This window comes from Hirundo rustica, chromosome 2 (genome assembly GCF_015227805.2).
Source record: "Hirundo rustica isolate bHirRus1 chromosome 2, bHirRus1.pri.v3, whole genome shotgun sequence".
Lineage (NCBI taxonomy): Eukaryota > Metazoa > Chordata > Aves > Passeriformes > Hirundinidae > Hirundo > Hirundo rustica.
Window position 1 is genome coordinate 103,763,906 of NC_053451.1, and position 20,246 is coordinate 103,784,151.

Sequence of the window (20,246 nt, forward strand, 5' to 3'; positions counted from 1 at the left end):
ATGATGTTTTTCAAATTCAATTATTATAAACAAAAGAACAAACCCATACTGTCATGTAGATTTAGTGCTGGCAAGTATTTCTTCCATTTTGGAATTATATTTTCTTTCAGAAAGTATTTCTTTCTCCTCAGATTAACTTTAATTTTTTTAGACTTGGGGTTTTCCCTTCACCTTACATCACTGAACTCAAAAGTTACTGAGGAAGAACAGGGAGATATTTTTATTTTAAACACTTACAGGGAAGACTGCAGAGCAACGAGTGACTCAAAACACAAATGGAGAATGACTTTTACCATGTGTTTCGGCTTTTCTTTCCACCAAGTGCTTTAGGTACTGAGACTGCTGCAGAAGAAAGTTATCAGCTGTCCAGGTGGAGGACTCCCCTCTGTGTGGCCAGAGCGTGGCAGAGAGCCCAGCAGCTAGCAGAAGCAGCCCCTGCTTGGCTCCTGCACACTGCTGCACCAGGACTCCGTCCCCAGGAGCTGCCCTCTCTCCCCTCTCCTGCGCTTTCACTGGGAAGCTTTCATAAAGCACTCAGTCAACTAAAACTAACTGCAAAAATGTAAGCTCACATCTGTAGCATTTAAGGACTATTTTAGAAACACAGAATGCCAAGAACCTCCTATAGAAACACACACAAAATATTTAAAAGGCTTCTTAGAAACTGGCCTACAGATTTTTTATCTTACCAAGTGCCTGGCTGATCTGTGATCCTTTCACACTTCTCCCTTCCTCCTTTCACTTTATTTAAGGCAGAAAACAAGAAGGACACATGGCACATTTTAGGAGAAAATGCAATGCAAAAACTTGTTGCTTCCTTTCTGCACATTTCAGCTGTGAAAAGCCAAAGTTGAGGGAAATTTATTTACAGTTTTGTACTAAGAGCTCCCGAAGTATCTGCAAATAATTAAGCAGTTTACTTGGTATCTCTCCATTCAGCTTTCTATAAAATTTTACAAGCAACAGTTGATTCTAGTTGCTTTTTTCTTGAGGGGACAAAGATCTTTTATTATTGCAATATAATTTTCTAAAACATTCATTCATATCAATTTTCCTCAACTGGACAAATGGCACCTCACACAGAAGAGGAATTAGTAAAGCTCTTCCTCTTTTTTCTGCCAAGAAGTACAGTTTTGTTAATGTACTTAGGACAAAAAAACCACAGGATGGGGGTGGTGAATTTTCACTTATTAAGCAAACATTTGAAAGAGCAACACATCCTAAAGACTTGAAAACTTGTCTTGCTTAACTCTAAACTTGTATTATTCTTTAGAGTAAGAAAACTGAAACCACATCATATAGAAATAGAAAACATGTGTGCAAGTGTAATGGCCAAACAGGCAGAAAGGAAAAAACTCAAGCTAAATAGAGCCTGAAGAGAACATGTTTTTCACACAGAAGTATTTCACCCCCTATTTTAATATGGACCTCCATAGCAGGAATAGACTTCAGGATCCTCAGCACTCTTTTTCCTTCTTTTCTTTTTACCTACCCAGCATCTCCAAAGCGTGCAGAAGAGCCAGAGAACCCTACAGCTGAAACCTGTGCTATGCAGAGTATATATTATCAAGGAGTTTTAAACAGCCACAGAAAGAAAAACCCAACTAATTGTAAAATAAATACCTCCTCTCCCATTGTGAAGCCAAGCTGCCTTTCAGCAGCTTGAAGTGTCCAAGAAGAGTCCTGGAGTCCTGCCCCTTCCTTGCATGAGCTCAGCTCAGCGAGAGCAGGAGCCCAGCCCTGACACTGACTCACGGCCGGGCCATCCCCAGGAAACAAAAGCTCCACTTGTTTATTTCACAGGAAATCTGGACCTTTTCCTACCTCTGCTCACTCACAGCAAGAAGTTTCCTCTCCATTCCAGCTTAGACTTTCCTGGCTTCTTGAGACCACCAGCTAAGAAAAGCAAGGATGTGAGTGATGGTTTACAAAACTTTCGTGCACAGCCCAGGCAGTAAATTTTGCAAGTAACTGTATGGGCAAATGAGCTTATTACAAACTCTGAATGTATTGGTCTTTCTGGCAGGGGGAAAAAAAGAGTCGAAATTTCAAGCAACTTAAGCCTTTATTTTGGCTTTTGTTTTTAAATAAAAAAGTTCCAGAAACTGAAATACCAATAACATGATGCTCTGTTCCATTAAAATCTTATAAATTCTTAATGCTGCTTCCCTACAAACATTCAACTTTAAAATCCTGAATAAGGGCAGGGGAGGGAAAGACACAGGTGATTTGGAAGAAATTAAAGATTTATATTTAAGCAAACCACTAGACACTACACATTTGCATTTCCATTTGACTATTAAAAAATAATGCTCAGTTAGGAAAAATATAAAGAAATAAAACATTTCAGAGAAGTTCTACAAGTTAATAAATATAAATAGACATAATAATAAATAGACAACAAAAGATGAGGGCACAGATTTCACTTTAAAGGTTATATTCAGTTTGGTTTACATTCCTCAGCCTTTTTATTTACGTAATTTTCAAAGTCATAAGTAAATTTCAAGGCAGATAATTTTTTTGCATTACTATTTCTTCAGTTTTCAAAGTTAATGTGTGCTAAGAGTATCAGAAGTTATTTCATTAGAATTTCCTCATCAATTTGTCAAAGTTATAAAACTTAACAACTCAAATGTAGTAATTAAAAATCAGTTACACTATCTAACAAAATCCAAATGGAGCAAGAAAGAAAAATACATTTTACTGAGAAACACCAGAACAGTTAATAAAATGTTTATCCCTAAAGTCTTGATTACACTAATTTAAATATTTTCACATCAATGTACACAAATTAATGTTGCTTAGGTAGATTTTATTGCTATTAATAAACATATCATATTGATTCAGGAACCAGTCCTCTTGAAGCTCATCAGACAGTAACTAAGCTAGCTTGCATGTCAGTACTGTTACTTTCTGAAGCACTTTCTCTGTACTGTTGAAACATGAGACAAATGTTTCTAGAAATTCAGTTTACGTCTCCATCAAGCATCTCTGGAACTCAGGAAATCAGCTTTATTTTAAGCTATGTAAGCAAAGCTTTTTGGGGTTTGTAACATTCTTCTTTTAGAATGCCTGTTGGGGTAAAAGGCCTGGTAATGGTACAGATTCAACTGAAATTCAGAGATTTACAATGACTTGCGAGCTGATGATCAACAGCTGGATCCAGTGCAACTTAAAACATATAGACTTTAATTGCCATCCTATTATGAAATAAAATTGCATTAGCTTAAACCTACACATCCTGTTTTTCTGACTGGAGCATCCTAAGATTTCCTAATCAAAACCATGACTGAAATAACAGGAGTTTTCCTTCCCACAGAGCACTCCTCCCGGAGAACTCAAACTGGCAGAAACCCAGTGCTGTGCCCCAGGAGGACAGATCAGACCTTCCACATTGCTTTTAGGAATAACTTGCAGTACTATCAATACTTCTTACACTACTCTGCTTCTATTTTAAGATGTTCTCCTGTTCTCCAAGCAGCTCGAGTCAGAAACATAGGCTGAAAATACTTTCATGCATATGTTTGCTGTGTTTCTTTCACACTGACAAATTTTTTCTGAATAAAGTCCAACTGTATACACATAAAGTCTTGTGGCATGGACAACAACTAACTTGCAATTATTTAGAGTCAAATAGCTGCTTTAACGAAAGGAAAAAAAAAAAAAAAAAGCCTAATAAAACAGCATAGGCAGCACAAACCAGTGTATGGGTAACATCCACATCCTCTGCCAAAAACCAGTAGTGCAGGCTGATGTGTAAGCTGAACCATGTCATCAATACCTGGACAACGCTGTCCAGACAGCTTGAATATTTCAGAAACCACAGTGGCAGAACATGAAAGCACAGATGAGATAGCACGGAAGGGAAGGAAGCATCCAGGAGCTCAGTAGTCACTCTTCACTCATATTGCACAGTTCAGTGACTCAGCAGAGTCACTGCCAGCTGAAGTTATTAAATTTAGACCTCTCTTTAAACTTAATTTTGCATTTCCCATTCTGTTCCCTTAGTGCTAGGCCCTGCTTTGAGTCTGCCTCCCCAAAATGGGGCAAACCATTTTTCAACTCTCCCTTGTTAATCTTAATTCCCCTACCCCTTCGTATTCTTCCAGAATAAGGTAGTAAATCTTCTAAAGTATTTCTTTATAATGTCCACACTGCCTCATGAACATCAGCCACCATTTGCAGACCTGTGCTATATTTTCACATAATGAAAGAAACCCCCAAATCCTGTTTGCACAGTGAACTCAAGGAATGGGAAGTTACAGCAGCAGAGGAGCGGGACCCCGCTGCAGGCAGCCCCGCTCTCATGACAGCTGCACAGGGGTCAGGGTCCTTCCTCCCCTGCAGCTTTCCTCACAAGATGGCACTAGAAGAAATGGTTAGGACAGGGATGCCAGACTGTAGCAGACAGAAACTTCAAAGCAGAACACGAATGTAGCTCGAACAGATGCGTGCTTCCTCTGTTCCTGCACGGAATTCGACAAACTGCTGATGCCACGCCTGCTGCTGCCACCGCCGATGGCAGTCTCTGAAGAAAGGAATGCCAGAAACCTGTGCTTTCAAGTGCAAAGTGCTGCACACACACTGTGTGCTCTCACTGTGTGCTCTCTGCCTCAGCAGGTGTTTTCAATAGTGTTTCTAGTCAGAACCAGGTGGTTTTGCATGCATCCATTTTTAATCTCAGGATTTTGAGCAGTGACTCCAACACTTCTATTAGGGGAGCAAGCACTTCCAAAGGCATTGGAGAGGCAGAGCAAGCGGCCATGAGATGCAGGCACACGTGGCACACGCAGCCAGGGCTGGCCACGCACCACGGGTGCCACCGGGCAGGGCTGGCAGAGCGCAGGCACGTCATCAGCTGGCTTAGAAACACCAGGAGGAGCCTCCAGCTTGTGTCTCTCAAAGACTTCTCTTTAAATGACAGCTGAAAATTAAGGGGTAAAAATGTTTTCTGCAAGCAAGCAGGCAGGAGCTGACCGAACAGGTGAGCAAAGACAGACTCTCACCACAATTTCTGGGTTCCCAGCTTGCCGGCTCGAAATAGAAACTCAGACTTTGCGGGCATTCAGTCTGAGAGTTTACTATTTTTTACCTTATTACAAAGGACAGGTAGACTTAATAATTGACAAGAGCTTCTAGCCTTTCTAGCCTTCATGTCTACTTCCATTAGTTCCTCTCCATTTCTCCTCTCCAAAACATACTGAATATATAAAAAATTAACATTTCCTGTAAGAATTCAGTGCTTTGCAGCACAGATCCCTAAACACCAGTTAACTAGATCTTGCAAGTTGCTGACTCTAGAGCCATGACAGCCTCCCCCCTTTATATTAAATCATTACAGTGTCTGCAGTACTCCCTGGGTTGATGGCCGAGTATATAATTTACACTAAGTTTTGGCAAACAGTACCGTGATCTCATCAAAGGATGTTCTTGAAACCTTGCTCTGCTCAAATCCACCACTGCTAGCCAACTATGGAAGAGAGTTACAAATACGTCTCAAGTGGAAAATGTAAAAAATAATCTCAATAGTCTCTTCTGAAGTAAGGACAGTTTTCAGAAAGATAAAAATAGCTTTTTAAGACCTTTTATTTTATATTCACCTATCATGGTCTTTAGCATTTCCAAGCTGAAGTGTCAACTCACAAATCAACCCGATACAGTTAACTCAGGACTAAGGAATGTATAGGTTGAATTAATTTTCCTGTACTTGTAGAGGTTTATTCTTAGATACAGGAGAGGAAAAAATGATAGCTTGTTAGAACAATGGAAGCACATACAGATCATACTGGAAGGAAGTCCAACCTAGCAACAGAACCTTTAGGTAAGCTACTACGAAATGAAAAAGGAAAAGAAGTAAGTGTAAGCACCTGTTTAAATGTGTTGAAGCTGCAGAGCAGAAGAGAGCCATGTGAGACAGGCATTTCTATTTGACCATAAGCATTGTGCTGCTTCAAGAGTGTCACCCTAAATTTTCTCAGAAGACACAAGCTGTCTGTATGCATGCTGCATTTCTTCTAAAAGCTCATCTCTTTGTGAATCTTGACTATGGCTTCAGTCACGTGCAGCATTGTAGAACAGTTCACTTACATTTATCAGTAATGGAAATTTGTCAGAGCCAAGCCTCAGGAATCCAATTCTGCTTATACATGGCTAGTGATTGACTTGTCAGCACCAACAGGCAATGAAATGCACTACAAAGCATAAGTACTTGATTCTTCTCTTTTTCTAAAAGAGCAGAGCTCTGATAGTGCTGCTCAAACTGAACTCCTACAACTGCATCATTAATTTCCCTAGGATAATCTGCCTCTGTGATTTTTAGAGCAAATAACAGCTAAGCAATGAATTCTGCACACCAATAAAACCAATGGGGTTTCACACAATTCCTCAGTTTTGCCTTTTATTGAGAGTTTATTGATCACCTTAAAAGACAGGGGCGATTATATCCCACGTTGCTGCCATTGAGCAAACACTTGAAGCACATTAAACTGCCTGGTGATTTACAGGAGAGCCTAATGGCATCTGCTTCTGCTCAGCTGGCAGCAAACCTTTCTGTCTTCATGTTCCTGCCAATATTTGTGTAAAAGCCTTTTTAACACCCCAGTAATTCTGTGTGAAATATGATCTAAGATTATGATTCATAAAATTGAAAACATATTAGAACACAAAGTGATAACACCAACAAAATAAGACCCTGCTGATTCTTCTGTAAATGGGACTGACATTTTACATGGAAACTATCATGTTATAAATAATTCCACATTATAAAATCCTCACAGTAGCTTACTGATGCTTTTTTAAAAACAACTCTTGTTAGGAAATATTTTAAATCAAGAAAGTTAAAATTATCATTACAGTAATAATTCATCAATAATTGTATCAGGAAGAAGCAACCATAAGAGTTTTAAGGTCTCCAAACTTCAGAAAGCATTAAAAAAAATTTAAAAAACCCCGAGAATAGAGGAAAGCATTTTTTCTGCTTCTTCAAAAGTTTACAAGTTATTAAAAAACTAAGACTACTTGTAAATGAGAAATACACCTAACAGGGCAAAGATCCCTTTAAAAACTACATTGCTTGAGAAAAATATGGACCAGTTTGGAACTCTTCATGCATTGCTACACTTTGAACCAGTACGCAGAGCTTTCAGGCTGAATTGGACCTTGCTTGGGATGGCCAACGATGCAGGATTCTCTTACACTCAGCATTAAATGGTAAAGAACATGGCAATGACAAGGAAGGAACTTCCTGCAGCTGGGAAATGAGTGTTTGGGGAGGTTAATGGTCTGCAGTCCTAACAGATGTCGTGTCACTGACTTGTGTTCTGGTGCTGGTAGGAGGCAAAGACTGCAGTGCTGAAGCCTCTGAATGGCACCTCTCAAAGGTTAACCTAATCCTAGACAGGAAAAAAGCATCAACAGCAAAGAAGTGCTGCCTTTAGTTACATTTCAAACACAAATGATGGATTGTGTTTATGCAATCAAGCCATTATTTTCTATTAATCATGCCAATTTTAGGAGAACTTGAAGACATAGGCAGGAAGGTCTGTGTTAGAAGTTTCCTGAAAGTTGTATATTCCATTTTTGGCTGGGTAAAAAACCTGTAAGTTGTTTGTGCAAAACAAAGGTAAGACTTCACATTATTATAGAGTGGAGTAAGAATTTCCTCCAAGGAATGAAGGCCACTTCCAAGGAATTCCTCCAAGAAATAAGGAGGAATTAGGACTTCAAATGAAATGAAATGCTTCTGCAAAGCCCCACATGTGAGTTAGGAAGTCCACTCAGAAACAGAAGGCAAGCAGGGTACCATGCAGGCTTTGAAGAAGTCAGCAATAGTCAAGCAGTAATACAGTCTAGGTTTTCCTTTATTTAGATTATTCCAGCTCTTCCCTACCCTCTTTATACTAAATGAAAAATGGTGACATGCAAGATATCAACCAAATGTCCTTCAGCATCATTTAGAAATTCAGAAGTTTCCACCTCTCTCTGTAGGACCTCCTCTTGTCCTGTACTACTGTAACTCAGGGTGGATGTGGGAGTAGGTGCTGTGCTATAAATCAGATCACTGAAATTATAGAGGTTAAAAAAAAAAAAAATCTTGCAGGCCAGAAATGGTAATTGCTGTAGTGCCTGTTTCTACAACAAGTGGACAAGCATGAATCAAAGGTGAGAAGTCACCACACCCGGTATCAAGAGCCCAGGAGCTTCCTAAAATCACCACTGGGGACAAAGAAAATGCACCATGTAACTAAGCCCATAGCAGAACTTGAGGCTGTGGAAGCCTCCTAACACTTCTCAGCACATCAGTAACTCTATGCAAATCTGACTGCCCACTTAAAGGAAGGATTTCACAGATTTTTTTTTTCCAGTCATGACTTCATTAGAAACCAAGCACTTCTTTGTTAGTTTCCCTAAAGAACATACTTGAGAGCAATATAAATAGATATATAGATATATAGATTTTTTTATTTTTTTTAAATGCAGCTAACCTCACTGGAGTCCATTTTCTTGACAAGAACCTTGTCAACAGAAAGGTTAGGAAATAATAACCATAAAGCTTCCAAGTTTTGGTCAGTGACAGAACTTAAAACAAGAGACGACTAAGGAATGACACATACCTTATCCACTGGGAGGAAGTCATTTTCAACTTCTATTGACCTTGGTCGTAGCTTTATGGGTTTGTCTTTGAAGATATCTCCAAAGCCAACACCTTTGACCTTTTTGGGTTGGATTGTCGTGCCTCCATTGGCTCCCTCTGATTTTGTACTGCAAGAGTCACCACCATCACTCTCAGAGCCTGTAGCATCTTTTAGGCCTGTGAAAAGGAGGGATGAAAGAAGGTGTGAAACTCACTATTTTCAGATCAGATTGTGACTGGAAAATGAACCCTCCCACCATCCTCTCGAGGAAAATGAAACCACAAGAAATAGGTAGAGAAGATGCTCTCTGTGCCATGCACTCATTTTTGACATTGAAAAATGACTTTATTTCATCACATTGGTGTACTGATTAGAATTTACACCAATCCACAAATACCACAAAACATGCATACTCCAGCATCAAAACCTCACAAATGAGGATGGTGATTCCTTGAGTACCAAGAAAATCCTTATTCCTCAGGCAAAACCTCTTTGGAAGAGACCTCAGTAAAAGAAAGAGTTAAATTCAGCTGCAAGGCACCTATTGTATAAAGCCAGATAAAGCTAACAAGCAGTCAGATCAGGCACGCTGCACCTTAAATCTGTGTGACTCAAGCCAATTATGCAATTAGTATCTGAAGCTACATTACCTAACTGGGAAATACAAAGCTGAAAGCTGTTCAAACAAATTTGCAATCAAATAAGCTGCATAATGTGTTCCCTGCTGAAAATTAAACCCCTCTGCAGCACAGACAGCCTCATAAGAAAAGCACCCATGCACACTCTCCTCTAGGAATGTAACAAATCAACACTGACATTCTGATTTGCATTACTTCTTTCAGGGAATAGGAAAATTTATCTGCACTTATCTGAAAATATCTGCTGCTCAAATAGCAGAGGCCACAGGTGCAATAAGGTGATGTTTCAGCCACTTTACAGAAGGGTGCAGCATCAGGTCAAACAGCCACTGGCAGCAAAAGTGACCCACTGAAGTTTCCTCCCCTAGACCACTTAAATCTACCTCCCTACACTGTTTCTAGGAAAACCACAGCAATTGCTGCTACTGCAGCACTAATTTTACCTATTCTAACAATAAGAAGCTCAAATCCTCACATTTCCCTAACAAGCACTCATGATGTCACAGATGTGGCTCTTACAAGTCAAAGGAAGAACTTCAAATAAGCTTTTGTTATTATTACTTTTATATCAAGGTCAACAAAGGGATTGCAATAGATTTTCATCATAAAAGGCCGACAGATGAACCACAGGAACCAGTGCAAGTCCTAAGGCCTCCAGGTACAACTTCATGATCACAAGAGGCTCACCTGTTAATGGGTTTGAACACCAGGGTGCTGCTAGGAAATGAAATCAGGAATTACGTCAGATCAGGACTTTTAGCCAAAACCAGAAAACACTGCCCTGAGATTTTCTGTATCTTTCACATGAAAGGAGTACAAAAGCAGAATTAGAAAAAGTTCCCAATTAGAAACAAACAGGAAAAACTACAGACTAAGAAAAACACTTTGGCCTTCTAGCCTCCAGGGTGGCTGCCACACCTATTATTGAACATCAGCATTTCTATTTCTTCAGATATTCAATTCAATTCAATTCACTTCACACGGAACAAGTTAATTGTTCCATAAGCTATGCAAGATTGCAATTTAAATTAATAATAAAGAATTGTATTACAATACTTTTCTTAAATATGCAAAAGTCTTGATTTCTTTACATTTAATTTTTCTAATAAGGGCCTGGGAGAAAACATAAAATCTGGTTAGTTATAATATTTATAATGTTAGTTAGAATGGTAGCATGCCTACTATCAGTAAAGTATATCCTGTGCACTACCTCTCTACCAGAGCTCAGGAAATCAGGGAATTTAAGCATTGACTGTGATGCTGCTTGGTGCTCTGGAGGCCAGGACAGGAGTGGTTATCCAAAGCAGAGCCACTGCACAGTGTGTCTAGCAGAGGCACTTGGAGATGCAAAGGTAAATTAAGCCAGACAGGTAAAAATCTCCTTGGGCAAAGTGTGGCAAAGTCACTGCTCCTTTCTTGTTCCCTCCCCTTGCTCTGACTTGGTCAGTAACTGAATGTGCTCTAAGTTCTAACAGCTGGACCTTCCCCAGCTTTGCAAATTACCAATCACTGGGGCCCTGGCTGAAACAGAAGCTAGAACCAACTTTATTTACCACTTTTAAGAGCAAAGACAGTGGTCAGTAATTGACTGCACTGAGTATAAAATATCTACAGTTCAAAAAACTCCAACAAATTGTAGTGATCATCGTCTTTTAGCTGAACAAAATATCTTGATATGGAAAATTACCCTGTGGCAAAGGATTCTACTGTCATCCTTGCCAAAATCTCAAACTATTCTGTGATGGAGGGAAAAAACACCTCCCTCAGAAGTAACTGGTAAGAATCCATGACTGCTCTTAGCCACTCCCTGAAATGAACAGAAAAGCTATCTTTAAAATTGGTTATCAAAATAGGTTTTCTGCATCTAATTTCTAATTGTGGAAGAAGAAGATCTGGACTTTGGTCGGTGGATGGAATTAAAATATGAAAGTAATTGTGAGAATTACTCAACAGGTCTCACATGGATTTCAGATCTTTGAAGTTTACATGAAAGAAAGATCAGAGACTTCAAGGGGATGCAATAAGAATAAAGCTTTGTTTCTTTCTGGGTCATCACTTGTTTTTCATTACGGCATTTTCAGCTTTTATGACCATTCTTCTGTGATGAGGCATCACACTTTGCATCAGAAGCCTCACCTCAGGCTCACAACAGATCTCCCAAGCATCACCCATTTGTGCTTGATGATAATCCAAAAATTGTTCGTTCTCTATACTGCCACAGAGCTGTCTCAGTATACAGTCCTCAAAATGAAAACAACATAGGAAATAACAGCATTGCTTCTTTTTCTTCTTTTCTATTTTTATTTTTTATGAGGACAGAATGGACTGAAGTGTGGCCCCTCCAAACTAAATTGCATTTGAGTGATCAGATACAAAGCTCCTGCAAAGCTAAAAAGAGTTCTTCCAGATCAAATGGGAAAATGACCTAATTTAATTATTTTTTACTGACCCAAACTGAGGAGTTCTCTGTACTTAACTAAATAAATCAGTAAAAATAAAAGTAAAAATAAAAAAAAATAAAAATAAAAATAAAATATCACAACATGACTGGGGTCTAGAGACAAAGAGGACAAAAGAGAAGAACTGTATGCAGTGGAAACTGTAGAACAAATCAGATAGAGTGAGCATCTTCAGTAACATTAAGAAAGAATAATGCATTGCTTGAGTACAAAACAGCGCTGCAGAAAATATTCTAACATGCTCTTACTCTTAAAGACATGCTAAGACTCTCTTTTACCCTCCTGTCCAGGGACACTCTTCTGATTTGGACAGAAAAAGGAGTTGGAAGCAAGGATTTGCAACACTGTGCCCACTCTTGCCTGATAAATTCTCTCCTTGTTTATTTTTTCATTGGGTTGTTCCCTGAGATATATACGTATGTATGTATGTATGTATGTATGTATGTGTATATATATGTGTGTGTATATATATGTGTATGTGTGTAAACAAACAAACGAACGTGCGTGTGCATGTGTGATACATACGTGTTGTGTATATAGATGGATCAGTATATATCTATCAGCAATTCTCTTCGTGCACCTGCAATCTGGCTCAGGTGATCTTTCCTCTTAAAACCAGAAAAACGTTCCTCTTCCAGTCACACTTTTTTTGTTGTTGTTCAGCTTTTCATGGACTTTGTTGCCACTGCAGCAAATAGCTTAGTGGCAGAACACAGCTGGCTGGATAGCTTCTCCAAAAGATAAGTGTAGCCAATGGACACAGCTGGGATCTAAGCAGGAACCTGAGTGACACAGACTGTCAGATTATGAATTTTAAGTATGAAATTTTCTTCATGAAGAGCTACAGCTATCAGGGAGATCAAGCTGCTAAATGATCATTAAAAACTGGAGAGAATTTCAGTGGCCAGAGTCCCCCTCTATGAGCAGCGCACCCACTCAGCCTGAAACAGCTGTGGTCGACAAGAGAGATGGACTGGAGCACAAGGGTGAGGCCAGCCGCCCAGCAAACTGCTGAGAACAGAAACACCGAGAACATCTTGCTCCTCTTGCAAGCTATTAAGTACTTCAAATAAAGCCAGTATGGGGTAAAAGCTACAGGCCTCTCACTATTTTTTGCCTTTTTTTTTTTTTTTTTTTTTTTTTTTTTTTTAAGCAGGAGCTTCTCTATAATGTCAGTTCTCTGTCAGCATTTGGAGAGCTGACAAGCTAAGAACATGACATCAATAAGGTGCTCACTAACATGCTTACTATCACATCAGTCTTAATAGCAGGAAGGTTTTTCAGAACTTTATTTCCAAGGACATATTTCTCCAGTCTGTTGGGAGTGTCACATCAAATTTCTGGCTCTATAAGCAAAACCGCCATTCTTTTACTTAGATTTATTGTTGCTGAATTATCTGTAGCACCATAAGGTAGAACTCAAATCCAAGCACTGGTTGCATTTTTCTAGTAAATTCCTTGAAGTGTGAACAAGGGCACGAACAAGAAGTTAAAATTCCCAGCGGCCCACTGTTTCCAGCTTTTGGCTGGAATAAAATACGGATCTACAGCTTTTTAAAAACACTTAGAATTTTGATTCTTTATTGATTCATGCTCCTTACAAATGCAAGCTCATTTAGTATTCATGAAGATTAAATTTTCTCAAAACTGTCTGGAGGAATTTCGCACTTCACACATTTTTTTCTCTATGGGTATATAAGAGAGATTAGTTTCCTCAAGACATTTCAAACACACCACGCTTCTGCTATAGCAGTTACAGGTCTTTTGAGAGCAACATTCTGAAATGTACCAAAACAGATTAGCTCAAACAGGGATTAAAAAGAGACCACAACATCAGACTTAATTCAGCAACGGCCTCTCAAAGCTGTGCTGGCATCAAACCGGTATTCTAAATCAAAAACATAGTTAGGGATGATAAAAGGCCATGTAACTAAAGCTGTTAAAACAAAAATAAACAGCTGTGGTAAAATTAACTCCATTCAAAGCAGGAAACAAATTGTTTCTAAATAGCTTAAAATGGCAGGGGAGAAAAGGAAATACATTCTACGTTTACAGAGCTTTCTATTTTGAGCTATTATTTGGGAATTTAATTTTTGTTCTTTATTCTGGATTGTTCTCTCTGCTGGCAATTTATAGCCCTGGGCAAAGGATGGACCACTTTGACACAGTAATGGCCAGTGGTGTTCTGTCCCTCTAAGCAGTTCTCAGGAAAGTCAGTTCAGAGGCACACACCTGAGCCAGTGCAGAGGATCTCCTGATATGGTATAGCAGCCAGAGAGAAACAGTGTCAACTGTGTTTAATAGAACCAAGAAATTCGTAAATTAAGTTTATTGAGTTTTTTTTTACTTTTATGGAAGGGATGGAAAGCAAGGGGAAATATCTCCTTTCCTTCTGTTTAGAGAATGACAGCATGGAACGCCCGTGTGTCCGATGTGAATGACAAACGTGGTGAAGTTATACGTGGTAATTGCAGTAGATGAGACAGGAACTGTCCTTCTTCCTTTCCCTCACATACTGGTGAACACAAAACAAATACCCACATCCTATAAGGTATTAGTCTTGGGGTCACTTTCTGTCAAAATCCTGTATTTTGTTGAAGCCATCCACAACAACATTCCAGCGTTATAAAAAAATCAAACCCAGAAAATTAAATTTGATTCTAAATACTACTGTAGAAGAAAGACATGTTGATTCTTCTTATTTTAAAGGTTAATAAATTCATGCTTTCAAAACACAAATTTATGCTTCTTTACCAAGAGTGATTATACATGTACAAACAGCTGAGGCAGACTATCTCAATATTAGTAATTATTTGTTATTCTCAGTCATTCCTTGAAAAAATGTAACTGTGTCAGCTAAACATTGTGTCATTTGCTTTCAACATGTTCATTTTCCTTTGCATAGCAGTTCTTGCCACATAAGAAATTCCCCAAGATTTCTATGCTTGCACATGTGGACATGCAAGGGGAAGGGGAGCAGCATGCATTGAGGCGATGCAGCACAAGCATCTTCTGCAGCACGAGCACAGAGCCATCAATACAGAGCTTGGTGGCTTCCCCACCTCCCCAGCCACTTCCCCGAGTACTGTAAGAACAAACAGGAACAATTATTTCCTCAGGAGCTCTACCACTGTAGAGAATCATCGTCTTCTTCACTTGGGGACTACTTTTCTAACCACCAGCACCAAGTACAGGCACATGTTGTTACTGCACGTGGAACGAGATGGAAGCAGCCACAGCCAACAGGGCTCTTTACCTGCCACTCACCAAGCACTGGTCTTTTGTGAAACTCATGGAAAACCATTTGGCAGTGGGAATCCCAATCAACAGAAGGATTTAACACTTCACCCCAGTCAACATAATTTTTCCACACATGGCCCCCAATCCCATGCCATCAGTACATTTGTTCTCCAGCAAACAGGATGCTTACTTTTAACCATGAAAATTTCCCTCCCCCAATTTTATAATTTTTCTTTCTCAGACATTGTTTTCATTACAGCATCTGTAGCAGCTATGTATTTGATACAAGCTCTTTTTTGCAAGTTGTAACAAGGTGAGGTGAAACAAAAAGCTGTAACTGTTCTCTCTTCAGAACTGTTAAAATCCACATTCAGGTTTCTCATTTAACTTTGCTCGCATTCTGACACTCCTAAATGGGGTTTAGAACATCGTAGATACATCAGCCATATTGATTTGTCAGAACTCTGACCAGCCATAATTCCTCAAGAATTAAGGGGAGGGGTACAAAAAAAAAAAAAAAGGTTTAAAAAAAAGTGGTGGAGCAATAGAAAACACAAAACACAATTGAGGTTACTCACGAATGTTTCTGTTTCAACGATCCTGATCTTCTTCCATTATATCTAATAGCTATTACTGACAGCATTGTGGATCCACATATAAGGAAAGAGAGGCAAATATTTGTCAAATCAAGCATTTTATCTGCACTGTTCCTCAGTTATTGCATCTTTGAAGAAAAAGAAAGCGAAGCAAGAAAGAGAAACTAAATCAGTAAAAATAAAAAAATTAGAAATCCAAGAAGCATTGTTCTTGGAGGTGCAAGAAAGTTGCAGAATGAGAGAGAAGAGGGCTGTGATCAACAAAACAACAAGTTTTTTGTTGCTATGCATCTCTCTTCACCCAGCATATGCAGTAGCAAAGATTTTCTGACAGCAGGTTGATGAGCAGAATGCCAAAGGAGCTGGAATTGCTGCTGAGCAGAGCCTGGCATACCTCATGACCAAGAAAGCCAAGTCAGCAAATAAAGGCAAGGCCGGGTGTTTCTGCAGGAGACAATCTTGCATATTTCAGTGGAAGGTATCTCGAGAAGCAGCGACTAATTCAACAGCTTTCACAGGCCTTGGTTAATAAGAAAATTTCTTTTAAACACAGCAGTTGGAAAATGGCTTTCAAAATAAAAGTATTTAGCACTGAGCATGTGTTTGTGAAGTAAAAGCTCTAAGCTTGATTACAAAGTTGAACAATACTTCATGCAATGTGATACAGGTGAATCCAAGCATCGCCTAGGCATAACAAATCTGAAGTTAGGAACTGACTCCAGCTTAACTTACAGAGAAATCAGCAAGCTGAAATTAGAGCAGCTATGAGTTGTTTTAACCAGACATCCCTGAATGGAAACAATTCTGTGGAATGTCTCCATATGGTTTTCACTGGAGACCTAAGTTTGTGGATATTTGCCTATAAATATGGACCACAGAGGAGATATGAAATGGAAGGAGCTGGCTGCACCATCAGTAGACTTGTTCAGGAGAGCATGAGGAGTAAGTTCGCAGGAGGTGAGCTGTAAATAGATGGAGCAGGGAAAGTAAGGGACCCTCTTTTTGTGCGTTAGTTTAAGCAAGAGCATATCTGATAGCAACAGCAATGCAAACCCTTGCCTTGTTTAAGACTTCCCCAGATGACGTGATTTTGTGTATTACCCATTCCTCAGTCCCAGTTCCCACCCAAAAAGCAACAAACAGTCCAGAAGTGTAGCTGGGTATCTGGCTTTCTGAGATGCAGCTTTATGGAGAAAGCAACACACCTCTGCAGCAGGAAAAAACATGCAAGTCTCAACCGAATGCCAAGGGGCGTGGAACTAAACCTCCAGGTAGCATAAGCAGATATTTTTTATCAACTTTAAAAACAAAGTTTTGACGTTAGCCCAGAACAATGCGAGACAGTCTACTGTGGGTTAAGCTGTCCTCTTGCAGCTGGTCATCAAGCTTTCCTCTAGATACCATCCAATCCTGCACTCTGAAATCAGTTTGATGCAATTGCTTTTCTGTGACGTGGCATGACCGTGGGCCAGTATGATTAACGAGAAGAACTAAATGCAGAGCTCTGGGACAACTGGAAAGGTGACTGAATTCTTCATGGCTTCAGTTATGCTTACTTTAGATGACTTGAGAAGAGGGGAAGGATGATTTGGCCCTTAACAAAAACAGTCTGGGCATGGAGAGCAAGCTTTTGGAAAACTCTGAAAGGTGATGTTAGGGCAGCACTACCCAGTAAGATTGTGAAATTAGGGGCTCCAAAAGCAGACCTTGCGTCTGATTTGAAGCTTCATCCTAAAGTCTGAAGTCAAGCATACTGGTAATTAACTTCATAAATCCTTACTATACTCATCAGATGGATGGATTAGAGGACATGTTGGTCTAAGAACTCTGCAAGAAGCATGAAATTTGAGTGACTGATAAGCAGTCGTGGAGATACAAGGTGAGAAGCAGCACAAAAATTTGAAGACCACCAGCCACACGGTCTGCTCCAACCAGAGCAAGGGCTTGGTTGGAGCTTGCAAAGACCTGCAAAATGAGTTCTGGTAGACAGGGAGATAATTTTCCACAAGGAAATACTCAGACCTGCACACATTCACGAAGACTTTTGTTCAAAAAAAGGAACAGATTTGTTAAGAAGGAAAAAAAAAAGGTGTAAGGGCATGTATCAGAACAGAATAATGCCCCTTCAACTGTTTCATCCTTTGCTGCCAACATGCACAAGACAGAAGTCCTCAGAGGCAGAAAACCAAACACTCTCACACATAAAGGAGGAAGAAGGGCAGCACAGCATGGATCCTCCCAAGAGAAAGCTCTCTGGGGCAAAAGCAGATGCCAAAGCTCGCACAACATCCTCTTCACCGGAAGACAGTGCTGAACACTTTGCACTTAGTCACACCAAATGTGAATCTTTCAGCTGGATTTCTCCACGAGGAAACAGGTGGAAGGACAGATTTCTGTCTTCCTTGCTTCCTCTGTCTTGCATCTGATATAACCATTCTCTCTTTTTCTGTATTACCAGGGCAGTAAAAGAACATGAAAAGCAGGATGTGCCCTTCTTTTAAAAAGCAGAAGCCAAAAACCTGAACATGAAATGAAAATAGCTTTATATCTTTTACCCTCCTTGGCAGAAAAAATGTATCAGCCAGAATGCTGTGAGTAATAACTGTCAAAGACAGAATGCCAAATGAAGAGCATGCAGTAAAAATAAATGTTAAAAAATCACAAAAAAAGAAGAAAACTTCAAACAAACCAAAACCCAAAATATCCTTTAAGAAAAGCAAAGCATACTTTATGAGTTCAACAATCACAATGGGAACTTTACTTTTAGAGCAGATGGACTTTTAATTCAAAGATTAGTGGTGATTATCGACAGTCTTCTTATTTCAGGGGGCAGAAGTGATGGGACTAAACGGGCTTAGATTCAATCCATAGCTGAGACCAAAAGATCCAATGCCATTCACAGTTTAGGGTGGGCTTATACACATACATTGTATGGACACAGAACACACACATGCACAGGAGGAACAGGTGCACTCTCATTGCATTAAGGCTGGGCAGTTCATCAGCAGCAGACTGACTTCAGCTTACAGACAGATACGCACGTAGAGTAGCCGTAAGTGGGGAGCAGTGGCACAATTTACAAGTGTAGATAAATCAAACAGGTTCAGAGGACTGAAGCTATTGCTCGATGATTTTGAAACACACTCACTGTTGTAACGTCTGTAGCTGTCAATCTTTGCAGGTACCACTCTGTACAGAATTGTCCCTTCAAAGGCAGATTTTCCTGACAGCAGGTAAGAGAAGGAAAGACAAAAAAGAGACAAGGGGCAGGGTGGAGGTAAAGAGATCGAATGATGGTAAAAAGAAGGGAAAGGAAGAGGTTTTAATCTGTATTTTCAGTCACTGATTCAAAAGCCTCATTAGCAAAATGACGAGAACATTAACAAACATATCTGATTGTACATGAAGTTAAAATATTCCTTCTGCATGTATGTCAGATAACAGAATCTCATGATTTTGCTAAAGCTGTTATTTACAATGTCCAACAGAATGCATTCTTCTTAGGTTTGGTCTGCTGTCCATCAAGCTGTGAGACTTGCAAATAAAATTATTTGTCTGTTTTATGCAGGCTTGCACAGGGAAATCCCAAAAAAATATTATTACTGCAATGATGTACTCACAGTGGCTCAACATTCCTGATGCAGATGTAGTGCACTTGAACAAGCACAGCTGACATCCAAACAGGGCAATGAAATACTCACATCTCTTTAATGTACCAGGAATCCTGTGAGCATCAGAAATACTGTGTCTTTCCAAGATGAGTTATTGGAAATATTTTGGACATGGGAATTGGTCTTAAACAGTGCTTAGTAAAAAGGATATGACACTAAAACCTGAATAGATCAGTTAAAAGCTTAATCAGATGTGACTTGGCATTGACATTAACAAAAGCAAAATTCTAAAATTAAGAGGGAAAACAGCAAAACAACAAAAACCAAACCAAATCCCACTTCTCATCTTAGATATTTAAGATAACATTTTATTACAAAATCCTTTTTTTTTTTTTTTCATTGCTGGTGAGATAGCTCATGCTCTGATACTCAGGACATGAAATTCAAGTGAAGGTGAAGGCATGAGCAGGTGAACTGTTTCACGTGTCAGGTTTAAATACCCAGGCAAGCCGAAGAATATACCAATGCCAGCTTGTTCCCAATCTCCCCTAGGTATACCATCACAAAAATTGATGTCTTTGGTAAAATTTTATTGCAAAATAGCCAGCATATGTGAATTGTCCCAACACAGAATCCCTCTCAGTTTGGTACCAAAAATGTGTGGGATTTTTTTCTCCTGTATATCATTCTGTTGGACTTTCAGACAATAAAAAAGCTATACTTATTTATACATTATAAAAAGCCGATTCTTTGTTTTGTTCTTGAAGTTTTATTAATAACAAAATGTTTTTCTTGCCCTAATTTTATGTAATGAGGAAATAAAAATGCTACAAATCCATCTTTACACTTTCTTTTTACAAGATCCCATTAAAAGAGTGCTATTAAAAGAGTCAAACATCAACCCACTGCTAAGAAAAAAGTACATTAAGCTTCATGACACTGTGGAGAGCCAGAGAGACAGTAACGGAGATCTAAAGTTCTAAGAACTCAAATCAGAGGAGGTTGCCTGACTGAAGCATCAGCTGATGAGTCTATCATCAGTTCTAACTCCAGCAGCCAGGACTTTTCA

At 39.3% G+C, this 20,246-nt stretch overlaps 1 protein-coding gene across 3 annotated transcripts in view; it reads right to left on the bottom strand.

Annotated features, from left to right (window-relative positions):
- The window catches only part of SH3KBP1 (SH3 domain containing kinase binding protein 1), a 211,615-nt gene that overhangs the window by 76,146 nt on the left and 115,223 nt on the right, over positions 1 to 20,246 (bottom strand). For 2 of the 3 annotated variants that reach the window (XM_040055024.2, XM_040055022.2), the window contains exons 6-7: positions 18,715 to 18,789; positions 8,613 to 8,809 (exon numbers count right to left, since the gene is read on the bottom strand). In XM_040055024.2, the coding sequence (XP_039910958.1) occupies positions 8,613 to 8,809; positions 18,715 to 18,789 (272 nt within the window). The remainder of the gene's footprint in view (positions 1 to 8,612; positions 8,810 to 18,714; positions 18,790 to 20,246) is intronic. The other variant, XM_040055023.2, reaches the window with a different exon arrangement.